Raw genomic sequence first — 21,783 nt, 5'->3', positions numbered from 1 at the left:
TGGACTTGCCCACCGAAATTGGCACCATAGGGAATTGAACCTGAGACCTTGACATGAGCACACTCCAAGATCTCAAGCCAACAACTGGGCCAACCCCAAATTGGTCATATTTAAGCCTTATGATTTTGATCCCTCAATAATTTTTAGGCAATTTGCTTGACACCATTTACCTATAAATGTGAAAAAATGTTTAAAAGTTGCACACTATTTTAGCAAATATTTGAGGAAAATAAAAACTAATATATTATACAACAATAAACTTTATCAATTCTTCAATACAAAGAGTATCATTGTTAAAATATTTTAATTTTCTAATTGAAAACTACCTTAAACTCTAATTTACTTGTTCAAAGCATGACAAACCTAGAATCTAAGGACTTTGAGAATCTTTTTTATGTACGGTGAGAATCACATTTCAAACACATAATGAAAGCATAACATGCATAATAGGAGCTCATGCAATATTATGAAAATAACTTAATCAAAAAATTAACTTTAATAATTTATTTAACATTTCACATATCAACTAGCACTTATAACATAAATAATCAAAAATATCTAACTAGCACCAATATAAACAATCAACATCTGTCCCGTGAGTATAGCTCAGTTGGTAGGACAATGCATTATTATATGCAGAGGCCGGGGTTCGAACCCCGAACACCCCACTTATTCACGTTATAAGATGAATTCTAGCCACTAGACTACCTGACAAAAAAAAAAAAAACAATCAACATCTATATCACGTTATATAATGACTCTATTATAATGCAAATATTATTTAGGATTCAATGCAACATAATCATCAACTAACTTCAATGTCTAATCTATTTCTTTGTTTCCATGTCAATTTCAATGTTTAGATGGAGGTTTCTAAGTAACAAATTACCCACAAGATCTACACTCTACATTAGAAGTATTATCATTGATCCTCATTCCTTATCATGTGTGTTACATTGGGCTAAATGTGACAAGTGAAAACATTATTAATGCAATAGCCCAACACTACACTTTCTTAAATTCATGAAATTAGTAATGAACAAGAAGGTGAAAAAGATGACATATCTTATATGGTTGGTCACGATTTAAAGCATTGGAAAATGAGGAGTACCATTATTTTTAGAGGAGTAGCAAATGTTGAAAAGGTGGTGGTTGACATTGAAACTCTTTCTTGGATATAAAGTAGAAAAATTATTTTAGTTTAAAAATCACTTTATAAAGAGTCAATTACAACTAGATATGACATTGATTTTTGTGTGGCCAATTTGGCACTTGAATTACTTATCAACCAAACAATACCCTGAATCAAATGACCCATATTTACCAACTTATCAACGCAACAGTTGCCTTCTCGAAATATATGTGAAGAAATAACCTGAACCCCTAGACTACAAGCATTATGCCATTGATTTCTAAGCAAAATCAGAACTAAAGAAGAGTTGTTGAAAATCATTAGAGTACTAGAGGAATCACTTTTGAACATAAGTTTTTCCACACATTGAGGGCAGAAAAATAAATTTTATATTCATTATAGGAAAAATATTATATTTTTCTTTAGTCATTTTCAGAGTATTCTTGAAATTCCTTCGAAGGTATTTCCACTAAGTAGTTCACATATTATAATTATCTTGTGTTTACATACTAGAACATATTCAAAAGAAGTTATAAAATCATAGTATATATTTGCATCATATCGTGGAGGAGTTGTATATTCATTCTCAATATTCGACAAAACCTCATATGTCACATTGAACATCTTCATAAAGCTAGAAATGGATTTTCAGTGAGAACTTCAAATAATGTCACATTCTCATTGTAAGAACCAATTTGAAAAAGTGGTGGAAGGACTATGGAGACTAGACATCAAACTCAATTCATTGCGTTCTCAAATTGGTGTAACAGTCCTATTTCATGTCATCAAAGTTTATAACTTTTGAACACCTTTTAGTACAATGGGTTGGAGTATCAACCGACAAATGCGTGTGTTATTTAAACAATTATTTTGTGATAATTTATAAGACAATCAAAGATATACAAAGAAATATAGGTATTGACACAAAAATCAAAACAATAGAGAAAGAGAGAGTGGTAACGCAATGAGAGTATGAGAGAGAGAGAGAGTTGTCATAAAATAGTTGTACACATATCATTTCTCTTAGTAAAATCGCTCATAAAAATCATATCTTGTTTTCTTCTTCTAGTGTACATCAATCCTTAAGAGGGTAAAATTGAGATATTCTAATCTAAATATAGTAATTAAATTTTTTTCAATTTGCTTACATCAATCTTAAGCATCAAGCAATATATAATGGAGGAAGTATCAATTTTGATGTTTCTTTAATGTTCTTATATATAGTGTATTGTTTGTTTGAGACCAATACAAAATTGGTGAAAGATTGCATAAATATTGGTCAATCAAACATTAACATCGTTTTATTTAGATGATGTTTAAAATACACAAGTCATAGAAACAAAATTATTTTACCCATCGTAGACAGTTTACCAGTAATGTGTATAGCAGTACAACCCTTAACCTACTTTTATTTATATTATATTACAAGTTGACCCAATAATGTTAAATATTATGAGTAAGGTTAAATTATTTTACCCCTTATAGTTCTGATTCATTAAAAACAAAATATTTAATAGTCATAATTTTTATTTATTTGAAAAAATATACAAAGTTTATGTTTATTACCATGATGGTAGTACAAAGTTTTCACTATCACTTAGAGTGACCAATGAAAATTCTGGCACGTAGAAAATAGATGTTGTAAACGATGTCAAGACATTAGGAATGTCGAATGTAATGTTAAGATATCGTAACAACACAAATAACAATTAACAACTTAAAGTAAATTGCAGAAAGTAAATGACACAAGGTATTAGTTAACCCAGTTTAGTGCAACGTCACCTACATTTGGGGGCAATTCAAGCCAGGAAGGAAAACCACTATAATAGTATTAGTTTGAAGTCCTATGTAAATAACATCTGATTTACTTGCCTTCGCATCAAATCACTACCCCTGATATTTCTATCTAAGAGACCCCAAGATATAAGATCTTATCTAACTTCCTCTCAATCACACAATCTGTGATTACAACAAATACAAACAATATGGAGACACACTCCAATCAACAGAATCTATTCTTACTTAAAAGCTTATGAGTGATTCACAATTACAACTCAACTATCAGTCCAACTCTAGCATCAAGGTGATACAAGAGTGGCTCACAAACAAGAATGGACAGACTAAAATCCTAATTGACACTTTCACGAAATGCAACTTCAGTTATCTTCTTAGGTTTAGCGTTTTCCTTTATATAGTTTGAGAAAAGCATGGGCTTGATGAGCAATTCGGGCTAAACACACAACTGATCCAATATGGTCTTCAACACAATATTCCGGAAGCATATATTTATTGTTTCCTTAAATGTTTTAACATCCATTATAGAAAACACGACATATCTTCAAACCGACCTTTGCTGCTTCTGGAAACACACACTTCTTGGACAACACTCTACGTGAATCATATCTTCATAGAATCTTCAGAGATCTCACACTTAAAAACAAATCTTTCAAGAAAGCGAAACAAGGTACGCTACAATGTCGTACCAACATGTTAGGACATCTTGTCCAACATCTTGCTAGAACACCTGTTTTAACAAAATGTGGCCAATCACAAAATACAATCCTAACAACTAGTCTTTGTCGGCGAACCTACGAGGCAAACAATGTGAGTTCTCTCCCTCCAACCATATCTTTTTTCTTCATAAAAATGAGTCAAAAATCGAACCTTTATTCACATACTTAAGAACATCTCCAATGTAGGTCCTTATTTAACAAGGATCATTATCTCTTCTGAGCAACTAATGTGTCACACGTTTAAAAGAAGTAATAAAATATGTACATGTTGGTCTCACTTTCAAAAGAAATAATATTTTATGAGGTAATTTATAATTTAATAATTAAATTACTTTTGTATAACGATGTAAAGTTAGTGAGACCTATTTAAACACTTTTCATTAGAGTGCATTTTAGTGGAACGAAATGTATACGAAAGCCTTTCTATCACTTATATCAATATTGATGATTCAAAGCCTTCTTTTTTTTTTTTTTTTTTGTCAGGTAGCCTAGTGGCTAGAATTCGGGTGTCCGGGGTTCGAACCCCGACCCCTGCATATAATAATGCATTGTTCTACCAACTAAGTTATGCTCACGGGACGATTCAAAGCCCTTCTATCACTTCTCAAACTGAAGTGGAACGAAATGCATACGAAATGTATTTTGTTCGCAATGATAATCGCCTCTACAAAAAAAAACCTCATAATCCCCAATTTAATAGCCTTTTAATTTTTTTATATCCATAATCGTTAACTAAATTTTTTTTTTATAAGCACTCAGTCTTTAAGTTAATAATTGTTTTCAATATTTAATGAAAATATATTAATTTTTTTATAGATAAATGACATTGAAATTTTAAATTATATTAATATCAATATATTTTTCATTCTTTCTCAGTCCTTAATTAATATTATTTTTTAGTAAATATTCAAATTTATTAAATTTCCAATTATATTTTATTTTTAATTTATATGAATACTAAATATAATCTTTCAAAAATATTCATTCCTTAAGTAATAGTTTTTTCTGAAGGATTCCTTAAGTAATAGTTTTTAATTAATATTTAGCAAAATGTATTTTAAGATCGGCTATCATTTTTGTAGAAAAAAATTGAAAAAAAAATTCATTCGTTTCTACAACATAATAAATATTTTTTTTTTATCATAAATTCATAAATACAATTTTATTATTTTTTAACATCCTAGTTGCAAATACGTATAATATAACACCAAGCCCACTATAGAAATTACCCCTTCTTCAATATTGACTATTAAACTATTTTATCAATGGTAAAAAATGCCTTTAAATGCCTTTATGTATGATATATAAATTAATTGATTTGTGTATCCTAAATGCCACGTTGGAAATTGTAAAAGTATTTTTAATTTCAAATGAAAAATACACTTTCAATCACACATAATGTGGGTAGAACACATTATTCTAGTCTAAAAATCACTTTATCAAGAGCCAATTAAAAGATACAACATTGATTTTTTTTTGTGGCCAATTGATACTTGAATTTTCTATCAAAGTATGCTAATGTGCATGGAATAAGTTAGTGACGTTGGAGTTTGATGTTCATTTTTTTATTAAAGTGGAGATTGATATTTGTTCTTGGGAATAGAAATTGGTTGGAGCTCGCAAGATTTATCTTAAATATTATGACTAATGTTAAGATGGGTACTAATGTGTCCCTTTTTGTTTTTTTTTACAAGGAACGATAAAATGATAAAATTTAATTAAGAGAAGGGTAAATAAATCAGTCTTTTTTAATTTTTTTGGTAGACAAGTTTGTAAATAAATATTCCTTCCTCCTTCAAAAAAAAAAGTTTGTAAATAAATATATTTATTTATATATTTCGTAAAAAAATACAATATTTATATAATTATAGAATATATTAATATAATGCTATAAACTATATTTTTTTAGGGATAACAAACTATATATATATATATAGGTTTGGCGTTTGGGCTATGCCCTTTCCTATCCACCAAAAAGTGGGTCAAAGTGTCTCAACTAGTAATATTTCACGAAACATAATTGAAATGATTTTTTTCTAAGGTTAAAAAATGAATAAACTTAAACAATGTCATTCATAACATAACTTGTGATAAGCGAATATAAAGTAAAACTTAAAACTAATCTCTTAAAATCCAAACAAACAAAAAAAAAGTTAACTATGTGATCCAAGTTTTCTATTAGATATTTTATTTTTTTACTTATATTTTGTTACGGAGGAAAATATCTTTCAGATGTAAAAGAGGATTTCAATCAATTGAGTTTATCAAATATGCAAGTGCAAGATGATACCATGATCATCCCTTCACGTGGTCTTATTTTATCATTGGTCCAACTATTTCCGTATACTTTGATTTGACAAGTGACATTATATTCCCTAAATCAAGTATATAAATAGCCACCTCTAGGGTATGAATATTATAACCAAAAACACGAGTATGTGACTAAAACCTAGTTTGTAATAGAGCTAGTGCAATTGTACTCAATTTCCACTAGTTATGAGTGGTAGTAGTAGAGACCCTCTTGTTGTTGGAGGTGTAATTGGTGATGTATTGGTCCCCTTTCAAAGTTCTATTCCTATAAGAGTTTCCTACAATGGTAAAGAACTTAACAATGGCTGTGAATTCAAACCTTCTCAAGTTGTCAATCAACCAAGAGTTAGTGTTGGTGGAGATGATCTTAGAAACTTCTATACTCTGGTAACTGAAATTATGTCCCACTAACTGAATTTGTTGTATGTGTATAAATAAACAAAAAAAAAAAAAAAAAAAAATTGAATTAGCAATGGAAATCATAGAAAGACAAAACAAAATTAAAATTCTTTTGTCACTAAATGTTTTATTTTTGTGTCATTTACATATGCTAGTAAATATATACAGCAACAAAATTCATGGATAGACAAAATAAATCTATCTCAAATTCTTGTCACTAAATTTAATGATGAATTTTCTATTTTAAGCCCTTGATTTTTCTGCAAAAGTTACAGACAGACAAAATAAATCTATCTCGAATTCTTGTCACTAAATTTAGAGACAGATGTTTTATTTTACACATTGATTTTAATTAACAGTTCAATTTTCTAGTAATTGTTCTACTTGAACCCTATTTGAATTCATTTATTTCATTATAGATCATGGTGGATCCAGATGCACCTAGCCCTAGTAACCCAAATTTGAGGGAGTATCTTCATTGGTGAGCAACAAAAATATTATAAGCTTTGAAAATACATAAAGCAAATAAGCTTTGAGTATATGCTTATGGCTTATACATAAAGCAAATAACATTTCTAAGAAGATTTACTGGTTTTAAAATTCAGTTTTTTTTTTCTTCTTAACATCAGGTTGGTGACTGATATTCCTGCAACTACTGGACCTACTTTTGGTATGTTTGTTCATCCATTTATTTATTTTGTTTGGGATGAATGTTAAGCTTTGAATTATTCTAAAAACTAAATTGGATTATATGTTCTTAAAAAAAAAAAAAAAAAACTTACACATGCATCTAATCATATCAAATCATTTTATCACTTTGTTATAATAGTTTCTAAATTATCTTCTTAGATATCTATGTGGTAAAAATGTGATGGGATAAATATGACATATGCATGCCATCACAACTGTGAAAATCTCATAATTCAGACTCCGTTACCACAATTTAAAACTTCAATTATACACCTAACCTTAGTCTTCTGAAATAATTAAGCTTCATATATTAGGGTTCATAATAATATAATAACTATGATATATACTAATCCTAATAGGAACAAATTCAGAGATGATGGTTGATGCTCAATTGAAACCTATTATAAACCCTAATACATGCTAATGACAATTTATTGTAGGATTCGATTCATAACACTGCCAGCCAATCACGATCGTTAAATCATTAAAAAAAATTAATTAGCTTTTTATAATTACTTCTAAAATCACACATATGATTGATGATTATTTTCACAGGTCATGAAGTGGTCCCTTATGAGAGTCCACGACCTTCGATGGGAATTCATCGCATCGTCTTTGTGATTTTTCGTCAACTTGGTAGAGAGACGGTTTATGCTCCAGGTTGGCGACAGAATTTCAACACTAGAGAATTTGCAGAACTTTACAATTTGGGATTGCCAGTTGCTGCTGCTTATTTTAACATTCAAAGGGAACATGGCTCTGGTGGAAGAAGGTTATGATGATGATTGACTATCTTATTGCATAAAAAAAAATTCGACATTTCTATAAATAAAGTTGTAAAATTCAAATGCTTATAAAATGTTCTATATATTATAACATGTACTTGCAGTGTAATATTTATTTTTGTGTGAACCGGTGAGTATCCTCTTGCGCAACTGTAAAACTTAATCTTTCGATACAAATATGATTATAGTGAATGGTAAAACTCTCCATGAAGATATTTAACACTAATATATTTTTAGGGTTGAATTCAAACTTTGTGCATCTCATTTATCTCATTAAGTATTCTTGGGTGATTGAAATGTTATAGGATCATCTATCATGCTATTCCTTAGGGATCAAAAAATTAAAGGTCTCTACATATAAACAACAACATAAAATTCCAACTAAAAAAAAGAACATATAAACAATGATAAACCACACTTTCTAATGGAAAAACTGGTTTTCAAGAACAATAAATAAATTTAAAAACCACCATTCTTTCTATACAACCAGATTTAGGTTATCAGTTCATTTTTGAAAACATTTCTTCATAATTAAAAAAAAATCTGATGTTTCATATGAAATTCTGTGGACTTAGCTTTTCACACATATTATGGCTGATGGGTGCAGATGGAAATATGAAACAGTAGAAAATCTTGGTGGTTCAGAATTTTCCAAGACCTCAAAACGCTCTGCTCCAAGTCTAGGGCCAAATTCTTCAGTGAGCTCAAAACACTTGGCTTTGAGACAGAGGTTTCTCCATCTTCGGATCGATGGATGAACATGAATGAAGAAATAATGAAGATTGGAGATGGTACTGTCTTCAAAGATAGAGTTGAAGATGGTGTTGTTTTTAGAGTAAATATCTTTTTGGCCTCTCTCCAAGGGTGACAAATTTGTTGTTTTTGTTTTGTTTTATGTGTATAGTCTTGAACGAATATATTTGGACTCTATCTGCACAAATGACATATTAATATCTATCAATTGTGTTAGTGTCTTTTCGAAGGTCATTTAATCATGAGATATCTTATTTGAACAACTATTTTTAGGATATGTGGACAATCAGAGGTATACAAATAAATGTATGTATTGAAGATGAAAACCAAGAGATAGCACAATGAGAACATGAACGTTGATATAAAAGTTATCACAAAATAATTATATAAATTTTTTTTATCTTTAATCATATCAGATGGAAATTTGGATTTATTGTGTTCACCAAAATCCCGCATTCATGCTGTCACCACGTTGGTGACTGTTTGACCAAGTTCAAATGGTTCAAACTTCAATAAATTGTTTATTATTCTTTTAAATATTAAATACATGATCTTAGAATCTACGTAGTCTGATCTTGATTTAACGGTCACCGACACGTGCTAGTTGAGTGAACCAGATTTTGGCTTGAATCTATTTCATAACATGATACTCCATAATGTCTCTTATATTATGTTAGAACGTGCCTTACTAAGATCTTTTTTGTAAGTTAAAGTGTATTTATGCATACAAATATGAAGATTAATCTTTCGATGTAATTGAAATCCATTTAGTAGTCGAAATTTTTTCAACAAAGGTTGATGCTAGTAAATAGTTGTTGGGTTAGTAATTTTTTTCTCTTTTTCATATATCACATTTGACCAAATTTATGAATTATTTTTCAATGCTAGTTATATTTTGAATATGAATCTCATCAAACACTACCAAAAATCACTACAATATCAATATATCTATTTAACATTAACAATCGTTTATTTATTCTTCTTTTCTTTCTTTTTAACAATAATATTTTATTTTTATTTTTCTTGAAAAGCAAAGTAAATTTCCTTTGAAGTCCGAAAGGTCGGTCGTCCTACAAGAGGTACCAAAATATCTTACAACAACATCAAAGCACCTGTCAGTAGCTTTCCTTTCAAAATATTGTTAAAAATGGACCATTAAAATCATGCCAGAGTCCAATGAACCGACATTAGAAAATAAAATAAAAAAACACTATAACTATATGGACTAAAATCATATTTAATTTTTTATTTTGTCATTTTAGATAAATAAGTTAATTCGTTAAACCGAAGACTGAGACGAACGACGTAACATAACTTGTTATCATATACGGACGAACATCACAATCTATTTAACATGTGAATTTATGTGAAGTAAGTTAAACGCACACCAACCCGCATTCTTAATTCTACTCATAACACACTTTCAAGGGTTAGGATCATCTCTTTTTCTTAAATAAATTGGAAATATCCGTTATTATAATTTTGAGGTAAATATATGAAATAAATAAACATATTTTTAGAATTGAAGATATTAATTGAATAATTATACACCAAAACTTTGGTAATGAAATAAATGGAAAGAGATAATTTAAAAATGAAGAGGATTTTAACTCCACTTTAAACACCGAACCAAATATTTTTAAGAAAAATATGGTGGTGACCATTAGCTCCCACATCGTCAACAAAACAATAACTATACGTATCATATTTTATCTAGTACTATTTTACAAAAAAATAAATAAAAAATTAACAGCCATAGTTTTTTATGGAATAAAAATTAGCAGTACTTAAAAAAAAATAGAATAATACATAGATTTTTCTACTAATAATAACAATATGGAGTATAACAATATATATTTCTAAATATTGAGAAGAGAAAAAGACATAAGGAGAAGAAGAATACCAACCTACATAAAGCAAATGATAATTGCAATTTTGAGATGTCTGTTGAACTCACCAAACAATCCAAAAACAGAAACTGAATAAGGACTTTTTATTTTTTTAAAATACAAAATTAGTGAACAAGAAAATAAAATAAAAATAAAGAAAACAAAAAAGTCGATATTTTTCTCTCTGATTTTGGATCACATTCCTTTGAACACACTTCCTTGTAACTATTGTTTGTTTGTTCCTTTACTACAAGATCAGCTGCAAGAAGAAGAAGATGATGAATTGAGGTAAAGTTTATGTTTGTATGTTTGTTTAAGCTGTGGTTGGGAAATGAGGAGACAAACATATACATAGATAGATAGATAGATATTTTTGGAATGAATGAATGAAGACTCAAATAAGGAAAAGGGTATATTTTCTATACATGGACCACTTATGTCACCTTTTTTCTCCTTTTGTTGATATTACATGGATGACAGAGAGGTATATGAGAAATAGAGTAGATTTGAGTGGTTGTTTGGTATAAGAGAAAGGGAGAAGAAATAGAGAAGATAGAAGTATTGCTTACAATGCCCCTACATTATATAACATCTCCAACCAAATTAATTTAATTCTTTTATTTAAACTCATTTAATTAATTAATAATTAATTGAACAAAATTTATATAATTTCTTAGGGTTAATTGTGTTTTACCCCCTTGTAATATAGGTCATTTTTGGTTTTCCCCCTATAAAATATTTTTTTTGATTTACCCCCTGTAAAATATTTTTTTTTGGAATACCCCCCTAATAGGTCATAAAAAAACAAAAAATTCTGCAAAAAAAAAAAAATAAAGTCGTTTTTTTATGACCTATTAAGGAGGTATTCCAAAAAAAAAAAATTACAGGGGGGAAAACAAAAAATGACCTATATTACAGGGGGGTAAAGCACCATTAACCCTAATTTCTTATAAAAGAAATAACGAAATGTATACATTTTTTTTTTTAAATCAGTAGGAACATATATTTGCCAAATAGCAGAATATCGGGTATTTAACGTTATAAAATACGAATACATGTACAACAAAAGAAAAAGTTACGAATACCACACCACAACCAGCTTACCCTTGATGCAAAAAAATAGCTTCTCCTAAATTCACTTTCAAATTATATTAGCTCAACAATGAAAATAGCAACATTCGAAAGAACATTACCAACAATAGTATAACCTGCAAAACCATTTTCTTGTCTTTTATAACACAATGAGAAGATAGAATTGGAAAAGCAACAATAAGTAACATCTCTCGTCTCTTTCTTCTCACATGTGGGAAGACTCTAAAAAGTGAGGGGCCCACATGTTCTAACTCTATCTTCTCTCTTTCTCATCCCTACTAATACTATACAAGAGAAATGTTGGATTTCTCTTCAACTTCTCTCTCTTCAACCTCTCTCCCCTTTTTCTCCTCTACCAAACAGACCCTTAGTGAGAGAAACTTTCAATTCTTCACAGTGTTTGGTTGAGGTGAAAAAGAGAAGAGATAAGTTGGTGGGAGAGAAGTTGAAGAGAGATATCCAACTTCTCTCGTTTGGTTTGCAAAGAACTTGCAGAGAGAGATTATAAAAATGCGGGCCCCATAGCTTTTTTGTTTCTTCCCTCATATGGGAAGAAAGACCGAAGAAACTCACTTTGCTACTATGTTTCCTATATTACCCTTGTTCCTGTCCTATTATTCATGTTTTTTTTTTCCTCGCATCTTGTTGCTCTAGTGTCGCCTTATTGAACCACTACCATGTTTTGTTTCTCATTTTGTTGCCCTATTTATTCATGTTTTCTGGATGGACATGTGATAGTTTTCTGGATGGTTTGCTTATTAATACTGACCGTAAAATTCAAGTTTAAAGGGAAATAAATTATTATTAGTGTGGGAGAAGATAGATTAAGATGGGTCGGTCGGTTTAGCAGCAATCGTTAGGGTGGGAGATTAAGAAAGAGAAAGATGTTGAGTTCTTCTAAAGTAAAATTTAAATATTAAATTAGCCAAACTAATTAATATTTTATTTTGCTAAGAAGTCAAATTTTTTGTTAATCGAGCATTAAACTAATTATTAATATAATAATTAGTTAAATTAATCTAATTGTATTGTATCAAAAAACTTAATGTAATTATTTAAACTACTCAAGATGTAATCGGAAAAAAAAAATCAATCAGGAATTAAATCATTTATATGTGACATTTTTTATCCAAGGGTATTTTTGTACTTTTATGTATAATCAACACTTCTCTCTTCTCTATTTCTTTTCTCTTTCTCTTATACCAAACAATCCATCAAATCTACTTTATTTCTCACATCTTTCTCTCTTCACATACTCTCTTTTCAACTTCTCTCTTTACAATTTCTCTTCTAAACCAAACATATCCTCTAAGTTTTCTTTCTCTTTCACTTGTCAAGGTTAGTGGTTTTATGTCATTTTTTTATGGAAATGTCAACTAGTGCTTCGAGGACCTTAGTTAAGGACCTTAAATAGTAAATTTTTATGAAAGTTCGTATAATCAGTGCATTGTAAATTGAAAACTTTGATATTTTTAAAGAATAATTACTTAATTTATACTCCCTCCGTCCCAAATTGTATGTCACTTTAGAAAAAAAATATTTGTCCCAAATTGTATGTCACTTTAGAATACCAATGAAACATTAATGTTACTTTTTCTATTATATCCTTAACTATTTATTACTCTTTCTTTTTTCAATTCTTTCATTTATCTTTCCCATATCATTTATTAAGGATAATTTTGTAAAACAATTCATAATATCTCTTTCCCACACAATATTAATTACATTTCTTAATATGTGTAAAATGCCCAAAACGTCATACAATTTGGGACGGAGGGAGTAATACTTAAAGAGTATCCATGGGGACACTCTTAAAAAAACCTTTTTTTTATTTATAAGAGTATTCACAATGGTAGTTCACTAATAGGGACTCCTTGAATGGACCTCACATGTACACCTCATTTATTTATAATGTTTTAATAAAAGTTTATATTAAGGATTCAATAACTCAAATGGCAATACACTAGCAGGGACTTTAATGAAAAACGTTTAAATAGATTCTACTAACTTTATATCATTATACAAAAGTAATTTATTTATTAAATTATAAATTACCTCATAAAATATTATTTCTTTTTAAAATGAGATCAATTTGTACATATTTTATTACTTTTTTAAACGTGTAACCCCTTAGTTGCTCATGAAAGAGAGTCATATACATATTTTATTTTGAGCAATTTCCACTACAAAAGGGGCAAGCAAAAAAAGATGCAAAACAAATAGAAGTCACGTGGAAAAAATAATGCATATTGAGTTAATATACATGTGTAGTTTTTTTTTCTTCCCTTAACTCATACTATACATGTGTGTAGTGTTAATTGATTTTCAGTATGTAACAAAAGTTTTGGGCATGTGTTTCTCGTTTCCCACGTTCATACTCATTCAATTCATGCCACCTTCAAATAAATATTCTCTCTCCACACCTACTTATACGACCGTTGAAAGTTATGCCACTTGCATTAACAAGTTTCTTGTGTATCTATAATCTAAATATTTTGTGTTGTTCAATATGTATATGTATCGGTTCTCTGTTCTCATTGTTTCTAATTACATTTGTGTTTTAATGTAGCTAGCTAACATTTGCTCATAAGAAAGGGGTGCCCTTTTAGGTCAATTATCTTGTAACCATTTATTTATATGTCATCAACAAAAGAGATGCAAATTAAAAAGGGTCGGATAATTCAATTAGTTTGAGCTAAGAGATAAGAAATTTGAAATTTTTGGTTTAAATTGGGACGAAGAAAAAAAAATATAACCATTAGCATTTGTCATTAAAAAACTGAGATACAAATATGGCAAATATGCAATACATGCATTTGCAACTTTATAAAAAAAAAAAAAATTAAAAAACTATATCGGTGGGTTAGACATCTTCAGTTTGCTGACGACACATTGCTCCTTGGTGTGAAGAGTTGGGCGAATGTCTGGGTTATGCGGGCGGTTTTGATTTTGTTTGAGGCTATGTCTGGTTTGAAAGTAAATTTTAATAAAAGTATGTTGGTGAGTGTTAATATCTCTGACTCTTGGCTGAATGAGGCAGCTTATGTTCTTTGGTGTCGAGTGGGGAAAGTGACTTTTGTGTCTTTGGGCCTCTCAATCGGTGGTGATCTGTGTTGATTAATTTTTTGGTAATCTCTTCTGTGCAGCATCAAATCTAGACTGTCAGGGTTCAAAAGTCGGTTTCTGTCGTTTGGTGGTCGTTTAGTTCTTCTCAAGTCTGTCTTGACCTCTCTACCTGTCTATGCTCTTTCCTTCTTCAAGGTTCCGTCAATATAATTTCTTCCATTGATTCTATTTTTAATAAACTTTTTTTTTTTTTTTGGGGGGGGGGGGTTGTGAGGATCATAGGAAAATAACTTGGGTCAGTTGGACCACTATTTGTTCTCGGAGGGAGTATGGAGGTTTGAGGTTGCGGAGGTTAAGGGAGTTTAATGATGCTTTGTTAGGAAATGATGTTGCCAGTTACTATTGGAGAGGAGGAGTTTATGGTATAGGGTTTTGGTGGCGAGATATGGTGAGGAGGATGGGAGGTTGGAGGTGGGGGGCCGGAGTGGTTCTTCTTGGTGGCGGGAGATAGCCAAAATTAGAGATGGGTTAGATGGGGTAGGAGGAGGTTGGTTTCAAGAGTGTGTATCTCGGTTGGTGGGCGATGGGGCTGGCTCATTTTTTTGGCATGATCCTTGGTTAGATGGAGTGTCGTTTCAAGTGCGCTTCAGGCGCCTTTTTGATCTTGCGGTTGACAAATCTTGCACAGTTTCTCATATGTCATCGCGTGGTTGGGAGGTTGGTGGGGCGGGTTGGAGTTGGAGAAGACAGTTGTGGGTGTGGGAGTAGGAGATGCTAGGGGAGTGTATCATTTTACTTCGTAGTGTTTCTTTGCAGTTTAATGTGACAGATACATGGAGATGGCAGCTGGACCATTCTGCAGGTTATATAGTTAGTAGCGATTATTAACTATTAACTTCTCCGGACAGCCCTCAGGTGGATCGTGCAGAGGCTCTAGTTTGGCATAAACATGTTCTGCTTAAAGTTTCAATTTTTGCTTGGAGACTGTTACGGAACCGGTTGCCTACAAGGACAAACTTTGTGCATCGTGGTATTCATTCTGATGTCGCGGCTGGTTGTTTGTCAAGTTGCGGTGATACCGAGACTTCTCAGCATTTATTCATTTCTTGTAATTTATGGCACTCTATGGCATAAGGTGCAGTCTTGGCAACTGTTACAACAAGGTGTTGTAGTAGATCAGGATCGTCCAATTTAAATCAATGGCTCAGATCATTAAACTGTGTTAAACTGATGTCTAATCTGAAATGTCCATTTTGATATCAATTGCTGGGATTTATTGCAGCACCAAACTGTATAGTTTTCTACAGCACCAAATCCTCATCCATACTTACTCTATATTGAGACAAAGAATACAAAATTGTAAGAGTCATTAAAGTGGTTCCCAGAACATCACCTCCATCAGGTGCAGCCATTGCTTCTCATAATATCTCTCTACTTTATCAAAAGCTTGTTTCTTGTCATGCATGCGACAATACTCATAAGATTCTTCTCAAAAAAGTATAAACCAAATTGATACGATAAATTAAAACAAGACACGTACACTTTTTCCTTTTTGGTGATATAGAAGACACGTAAAAAAAATAGCAAAGACATGGACACTAGTTTGCAAAATATCTACCAAGATTCACAAAAAGAATCCAAACAATTGTTTTTTTAGTTAACTCTCCAGTTTTGAGGAGAAAAAGCTATCATAATTTGGGGTTTGATCGGTGGATAAAGATAATTTGGTCAATAATTTTTCAACTAAAAGAATCAATACAATTTTATGTAACATTTTTTACTTTTTGTTTTTAAATGATGTATTTATATATGACGTGAGTGAGCTTAACTCAGTTGATAACGACAATACATAATTGACTCCGAACACTACTAAAAAAAATATCATGTCAATTTTTTATGTTCAAATAATATCATTTTTAGGAGTCTATTTCACCTCTTGAGCAGACTGCATAATTTGTAACAATCGTTGGTGGCCATCATCTATCACACCAATCAAATTATATAAGTTATTTTTCATCTATCACATTGACCAAATTTATGAATTATTTTCCAATTATAACTGAGAATGGAAACCTAAATTTTAGTCAAATTGCAAATTTGAGATGTCCCTTAAAATCACCAAAGAATCCAAAGTCAAATATCCCAAAAACAGAAACAGAATAATAAGGAATTCTAATTTTCAAAAATACAAAATTAGTGAAAAAGAAAATGAAATAAAATAAACAAAACAAAAAAGTCAATATATCTCTCTGGTTTTGGGTCACACTCCTTTGAATACTCTTTCTTCTACCATTGTTGTTTCTGTTGTCTATATTATTTGTGAGAAATATTTAGTTAGATACAACTTTAAATCAAAAGTATTTAGATATACACATAAATGATAAATTTAAACACTACACGTTTAAATTTTATCATTTATATCTGAGTCTAAATTAATTTTATTTAAAGTTGTGTTTATAGAAGTTGCAAGGTGTTTGTTTGTTTGTGGTTGGGGAAATGAGGGGACAACACATTACACATGGAGGATATTCATAGATATTTTATGGAATGAATCAATGAAGACTCAGATAAAGGCAAGGGTTTTTTTTATGTAAAAGTTGTTGGGTGCCTTCTTTCTTTGTTTTTTGTGTGTTACTTTTTTCGTGATTCGGGTCATATTTTCTTCCCCTGGTGGCATTTATGATGGAAAAGGAAAAGATTTTTTCATCATAGAAAAGTAGACTTTTTAGCCATTGATATATTGTTATTTTAAATCAATGGTTCAGATCTATCACAAGCAACTTATTTGCAACTTTTTGTCATGGAACCTATAAAAAAAAAATTGACCCTGTTTCTGTTCTCTATTACCAAAAGAGTTAAAAAGTTAAACACTGTCCTAACAAATTAACAATCGATTTTAATGTTCTAAAAAATTATACATTGTAATCAAAAATAGAAAACTCATAATTAGAATTAAGTAGGGTTCTGGTAGTTCATAAAATTGTTGGGTTTCCTTTCAAACACAATCCAGAAGATTGAGAAAATGTAAATCTGTGGTTTTCACTGAAATGCAAAAGAATTGCATTTTTCATATGTCTAATTCATGATTTTGATCCAGCAATTTAATAGCCATGGAGATTTGAGGCATAATAATTCATTTACCAGAAACCCAAAATGATAGCTAAGAAAAGATTGAAGCTTCCATAATTTATAAGGTTGAAGATGATGGAATTTAAGAAAATGAGTTGAAGTTATATGAAGGTCTTCGAAGCCATAACTTAAACATGAGCAAATGGGAAGATGGCAAACAACAAGGGGTGTGGATTTTTATTTTGAGGAAAGGGGAGGTGATTTAGAAAACAAGAGTTTATCAATATTTGACAATATAATAAGTTCTTATTAATTTTGTATTTTAAATTGTAGCAGGTTATAACCTGCAGCTGTAGGTAAAAATGAAACTTTTCTATGGTGGGAAAATCTTTCCCTTACCCATCATAAATGCCACCTCTTCCCCTTTTGTTGATATTTGGTGATGTTGAAGAATATTATAATTTAAAGCATAAAGCATGATATTTGATTGGCAGCATTACTTCGTTCGTTGGTGTAAGTTTTAGAGGTCAATAGTTTATGTTAAACTTATCGTATGTATTATGATTTTTAATATTAAATAAAATATGACATTATTTATCATAATTGTTATAAGATTAATAAAGTCTCTATAATATATAGTTGATGTGATGGAATATTAAGTGTGACTTAATCATGAGATTACATTAATATAAAGATGTTTCTGTAGTCGAGCTTTAATATAAATTGAGATAATAATAAAGCGTAGAGACTATTATATATGTAGAGTGATGACCACATCTCATGGTCATGAATGTGAGATATTAAGTCTATACATAGATATAAATATTATAGGTAATATTTATACTGGATCGACCCACCGTGAAAATACTACATAGTATGTTATGAAGTGTCATAAGATATTCTCACAATGATAATGGTGTATACCACTCTTAGACTTGAAACCACTATGATCCCTAGATGTGGACTCGTGTGCTTTATTGTCATTCAAACATTGTCCGTAACAGGATAACCATTAAGTTGGTTAATTGACACTTGACGAATCATGTTGAGGGACATAAGTGTCTTAGATGAGATATGTCCCTCCTTCATAACAGAAGATATATCTTTAGGCCTATTGATGAAATATGATTGTAAAATTGCATGGCTATGCTAAATTAAGTCATTATGAGATATTGAGATTATTCATTATTCAGTATATTTGGGATCAAGAAATATAAATATTGATCTATACAAGGGTGACAAAATCTATGCATTGTGTTCAATATAGATATGATGACAAAAGAATTGTACACATGAACATTATCATGGAAAAGGTTTCGTCAGATCACTTGGCATTCTTGTCACTTGGATAGCAGTGATTTGTTGCTAGATACCGTTCACTGTTTATAATATTAAATATAATATTTAATATTATTGTCAACGATACAAGAACCTATAGGGTCATGCACAATAGAACGGTCAAAAGGAAGAAATATAAGTAAGACTTATAAGATGGGTGCCTTTAGCAAATAACACTAATCAGTTAGCAATGGGCTTACTGAAGCCCGGTAGTGATTACTTGGCTTGCAAGCACACAAGTAGTTCTAAAATAGAACTCTTGTGTTGAAGTCAAAGTTACACGTTTTTGGAGAAACCCTAAAGTTGAAACCCTAATTCTCGATGAACCTCCGATCGCTTGCTAGCACCATGAACTAGAGGAGAACCATTCGTGTGGACGAGTAGAGGCTTTGCTACGTTGCTCAGCTGTAATCGAAACTGTTTTCTGCACTTCAAGAGGTAACATTTCTATCACTGTTCATGTCGAATTCGTAATGATCCAAGGAAAGAAAATCGAAAATTTTAATTCCGCAGTTTTATGTCATCTCGATTTCCCTTCACTATTAATCTCTTAATTTAATTTTAAATAATGATTTAATTCTTTATATTTTTTGTTATGTCATTATGGTTATTTATCCAGGTTTCAATCTTCAAATTTGTAGTATTCTTTCCTTATAAGCTCTCGATCTTAAATATATTGTAGGTCTCAAAAGAAATTTATGATATAATTTATATGTTATTTCCCTCATTCCATTATACTATAGGACATTCTAATAAAAATCACCTTATTAAGAAAAGTTCCGAGATTTTTTTCCTTGTGTGGGAAGAAAATCTTCTAACAAATTTATTGGAAGACTTGGAGGGGCATGTGTGGTCTCAAGGGGGGGATAGGTGGAGTTGGAGATTAGAAGGTAATGGGGGCTTTTCGGTGAAGTCAATGTATTTGAAGTTAGAATTATTGATGTTAGAGGCTAACGGGTGCCCGGAGGAGGAGAGGAGGGTGCTTAAGCAAATTTGGAAGTCCGGGGCTCCTTCAAAGGTGGTGGCTTTCTTGTGGAATCATCCATTCATCTTTCCCTTCATTGTAATTTGGCGAAGGATATTTGGTCGCGGTTGATGAGGTGGACAAATCGATGGTGTTTAATTCCTCCGAATTTGTTTATTCTTTGGGAGTGTTGGAACTTGGGAGGTTACCATAAGAAGATTCGGAAAGGGTGGAGATTGATTTGGCAAGCGGCTATATGGGTTATGTGGAAAGCTCAGAATGATCGTGTCTTCAACGAGTGTGGTAAAGGAGTGGATGATCTAGTTGAAGAGATTCAAGTTCTCTTGTGAAGGTGGCTTTTGGGTAGAACGGATTTCTCGGCTTGTATGTTGTACGAATGGCAGTGGTATCCGGAGGAGTGTTTGAGAAGGTAATGGGGCGGGGGAGGGTTCTTTTCGGCATTTGGGGTTTTTGTTGGGTGCCTCGTGCCTGTGCTGCAGCGTTTCTGGCAGGGACCTTCAGCATCTGCGTTTTCCTGCTGCTGAAAGGAGCGGTTGCTGTTGCAGGTGGCAGCAGCCTGTGCAGGTTTTTCTGCTGTCTTTTGTTATGTTTTGGGTGCTGTTCTGTGGGTTTTCCTGCTGCTGTGTGATTCCGTTTGGTGGGGGCAGGGCTATGGGACTGAATTCCGATGCCTGGAATTGGATTTCAGCATCATAGCTATTGCTGTCATAGGCTTGGCTGTTGTTGCTTTGTGGAGTTTTTTTGGATGTTATGGCTATATGCGGCATCCTTGTATTTTTTTTTTTTCACCGCCTCTTTGCGTCTTGCAAAGAGTTTCGGTTTCAATAATATTTACCGTTATCAAAACACAAAAGTTGGAGTAATAAGTTTATCACAAATTTGAGAGGTTGATGGATCAACTAGTTTAAACTGAGGGATAATTAGTTAGAGGTCCCAAATTCAAACCTAGACAAAACAATTGTTCACTTATTGAACCTAAATATTTTTAGCGAAATCATATAATTGTTGATCTGGTCTACATTAAAAATAATTATGACACATTTCATACTTGAATTATTTAAAAAATCATGACACATTTCATACTTAAAATTAGTGAATACTCATCTCAATTTTTCAAGTTGATCAAAAAAATCTCAATTTTCAAGTATAAAATAGGCTAAATTACATCTGAGGTCCTTTAAGTTTGACGTTTGTAACAGATTGGTCCTTTAGGTTATTTTGGTAACACATAAGTCCTTTAAGTTTGAGATTTGTAACAGATTGGTCTTTTAAGTTATTTTTGCCACACATAAGTCCTTTAAGTTTGTAAAACTTTTCAATTTAATCCTTATGTTAACCAAAAGAATGATGTTGTAGAAGGACCAATCTATTACAAATATCAAACTTAAAGGACTTAAGTGTGACCAAAATAACTTAAAGAACCAATCTGTTACAAATATCAAACTTAAAGGACTTATGTGTGACCAAAATAATTTAAAGGACTAATTTGTTACAAACCTCAAACTTAAAGGACCCCTAGTGTAATTTAACCTAAAATTAATTTCTCATGTTTAGTATCTGCATAAAGTTTGCCCAATTTTATTCAATTTTGCTTTAATAGGGACTAAATTAAGGAATTAAGAACACTAAGTTTTAAAATGGGCACTGAGATTGGACAATTTTTGCCCCAAAGTTTTCAAGAGGCCTATGTTTTGAGGCTAAATTTTGATGATGTGACAAATGTGATTTATGTAGTAGTTGAGTTGATGTGGCACAATTTATG

The 21,783-nt window shown here is 31.2% G+C and overlaps 1 protein-coding gene across 1 annotated transcript; it reads left to right on the top strand.

Annotated features, from left to right (window-relative positions):
* The first annotated feature begins 6,141 nt into the window (after window positions 1–6,141).
* Window positions 6,142–7,856, top strand: LOC25495876 (protein FLOWERING LOCUS T). Its single transcript, XM_013596135.2, has 4 exons — window positions 6,142–6,342; window positions 6,774–6,835; window positions 6,984–7,024; window positions 7,600–7,856. Exons 1-4 carry the CDS (start codon window positions 6,142–6,144, stop codon window positions 7,821–7,823), a joined length of 528 nt encoding a protein of 175 aa, XP_013451589.1. The 3' UTR covers window positions 7,824–7,856.
* The last annotated feature ends 13,927 nt before the right edge of the window (window positions 7,857–21,783 follow it).

The sequence above is a fragment of the Medicago truncatula genome, chromosome 6 (genome assembly GCF_003473485.1).
Source record: "Medicago truncatula cultivar Jemalong A17 chromosome 6, MtrunA17r5.0-ANR, whole genome shotgun sequence".
NCBI lineage: Eukaryota > Viridiplantae > Streptophyta > Magnoliopsida > Fabales > Fabaceae > Medicago > Medicago truncatula.
The sequence above is the reverse complement of the archived record's forward strand: the minus strand, read 5'-3'. Positions and strand labels throughout refer to the sequence as shown.

Excerpts from the sequence above, each read along its gene's own strand:
- LOC25495876 (XM_013596135.2), top strand. The coding sequence starts at position 6,142 with ATGAGTGGTAGTAGTAGAGACCCTCTTGTTGTTGGAGGTGTAATTGGT. Across the intron at positions 6,836-6,983 it reads TTGAGGGAGTATCTTCATTG|GTTGGTGACTGATATTCCTG; the intron begins GTGAGCAACAAA and ends TCTTAACATCAG. Across the intron at positions 7,025-7,599 it reads AACTACTGGACCTACTTTTG|GTCATGAAGTGGTCCCTTAT; the intron begins GTATGTTTGTTC and ends TTATTTTCACAG.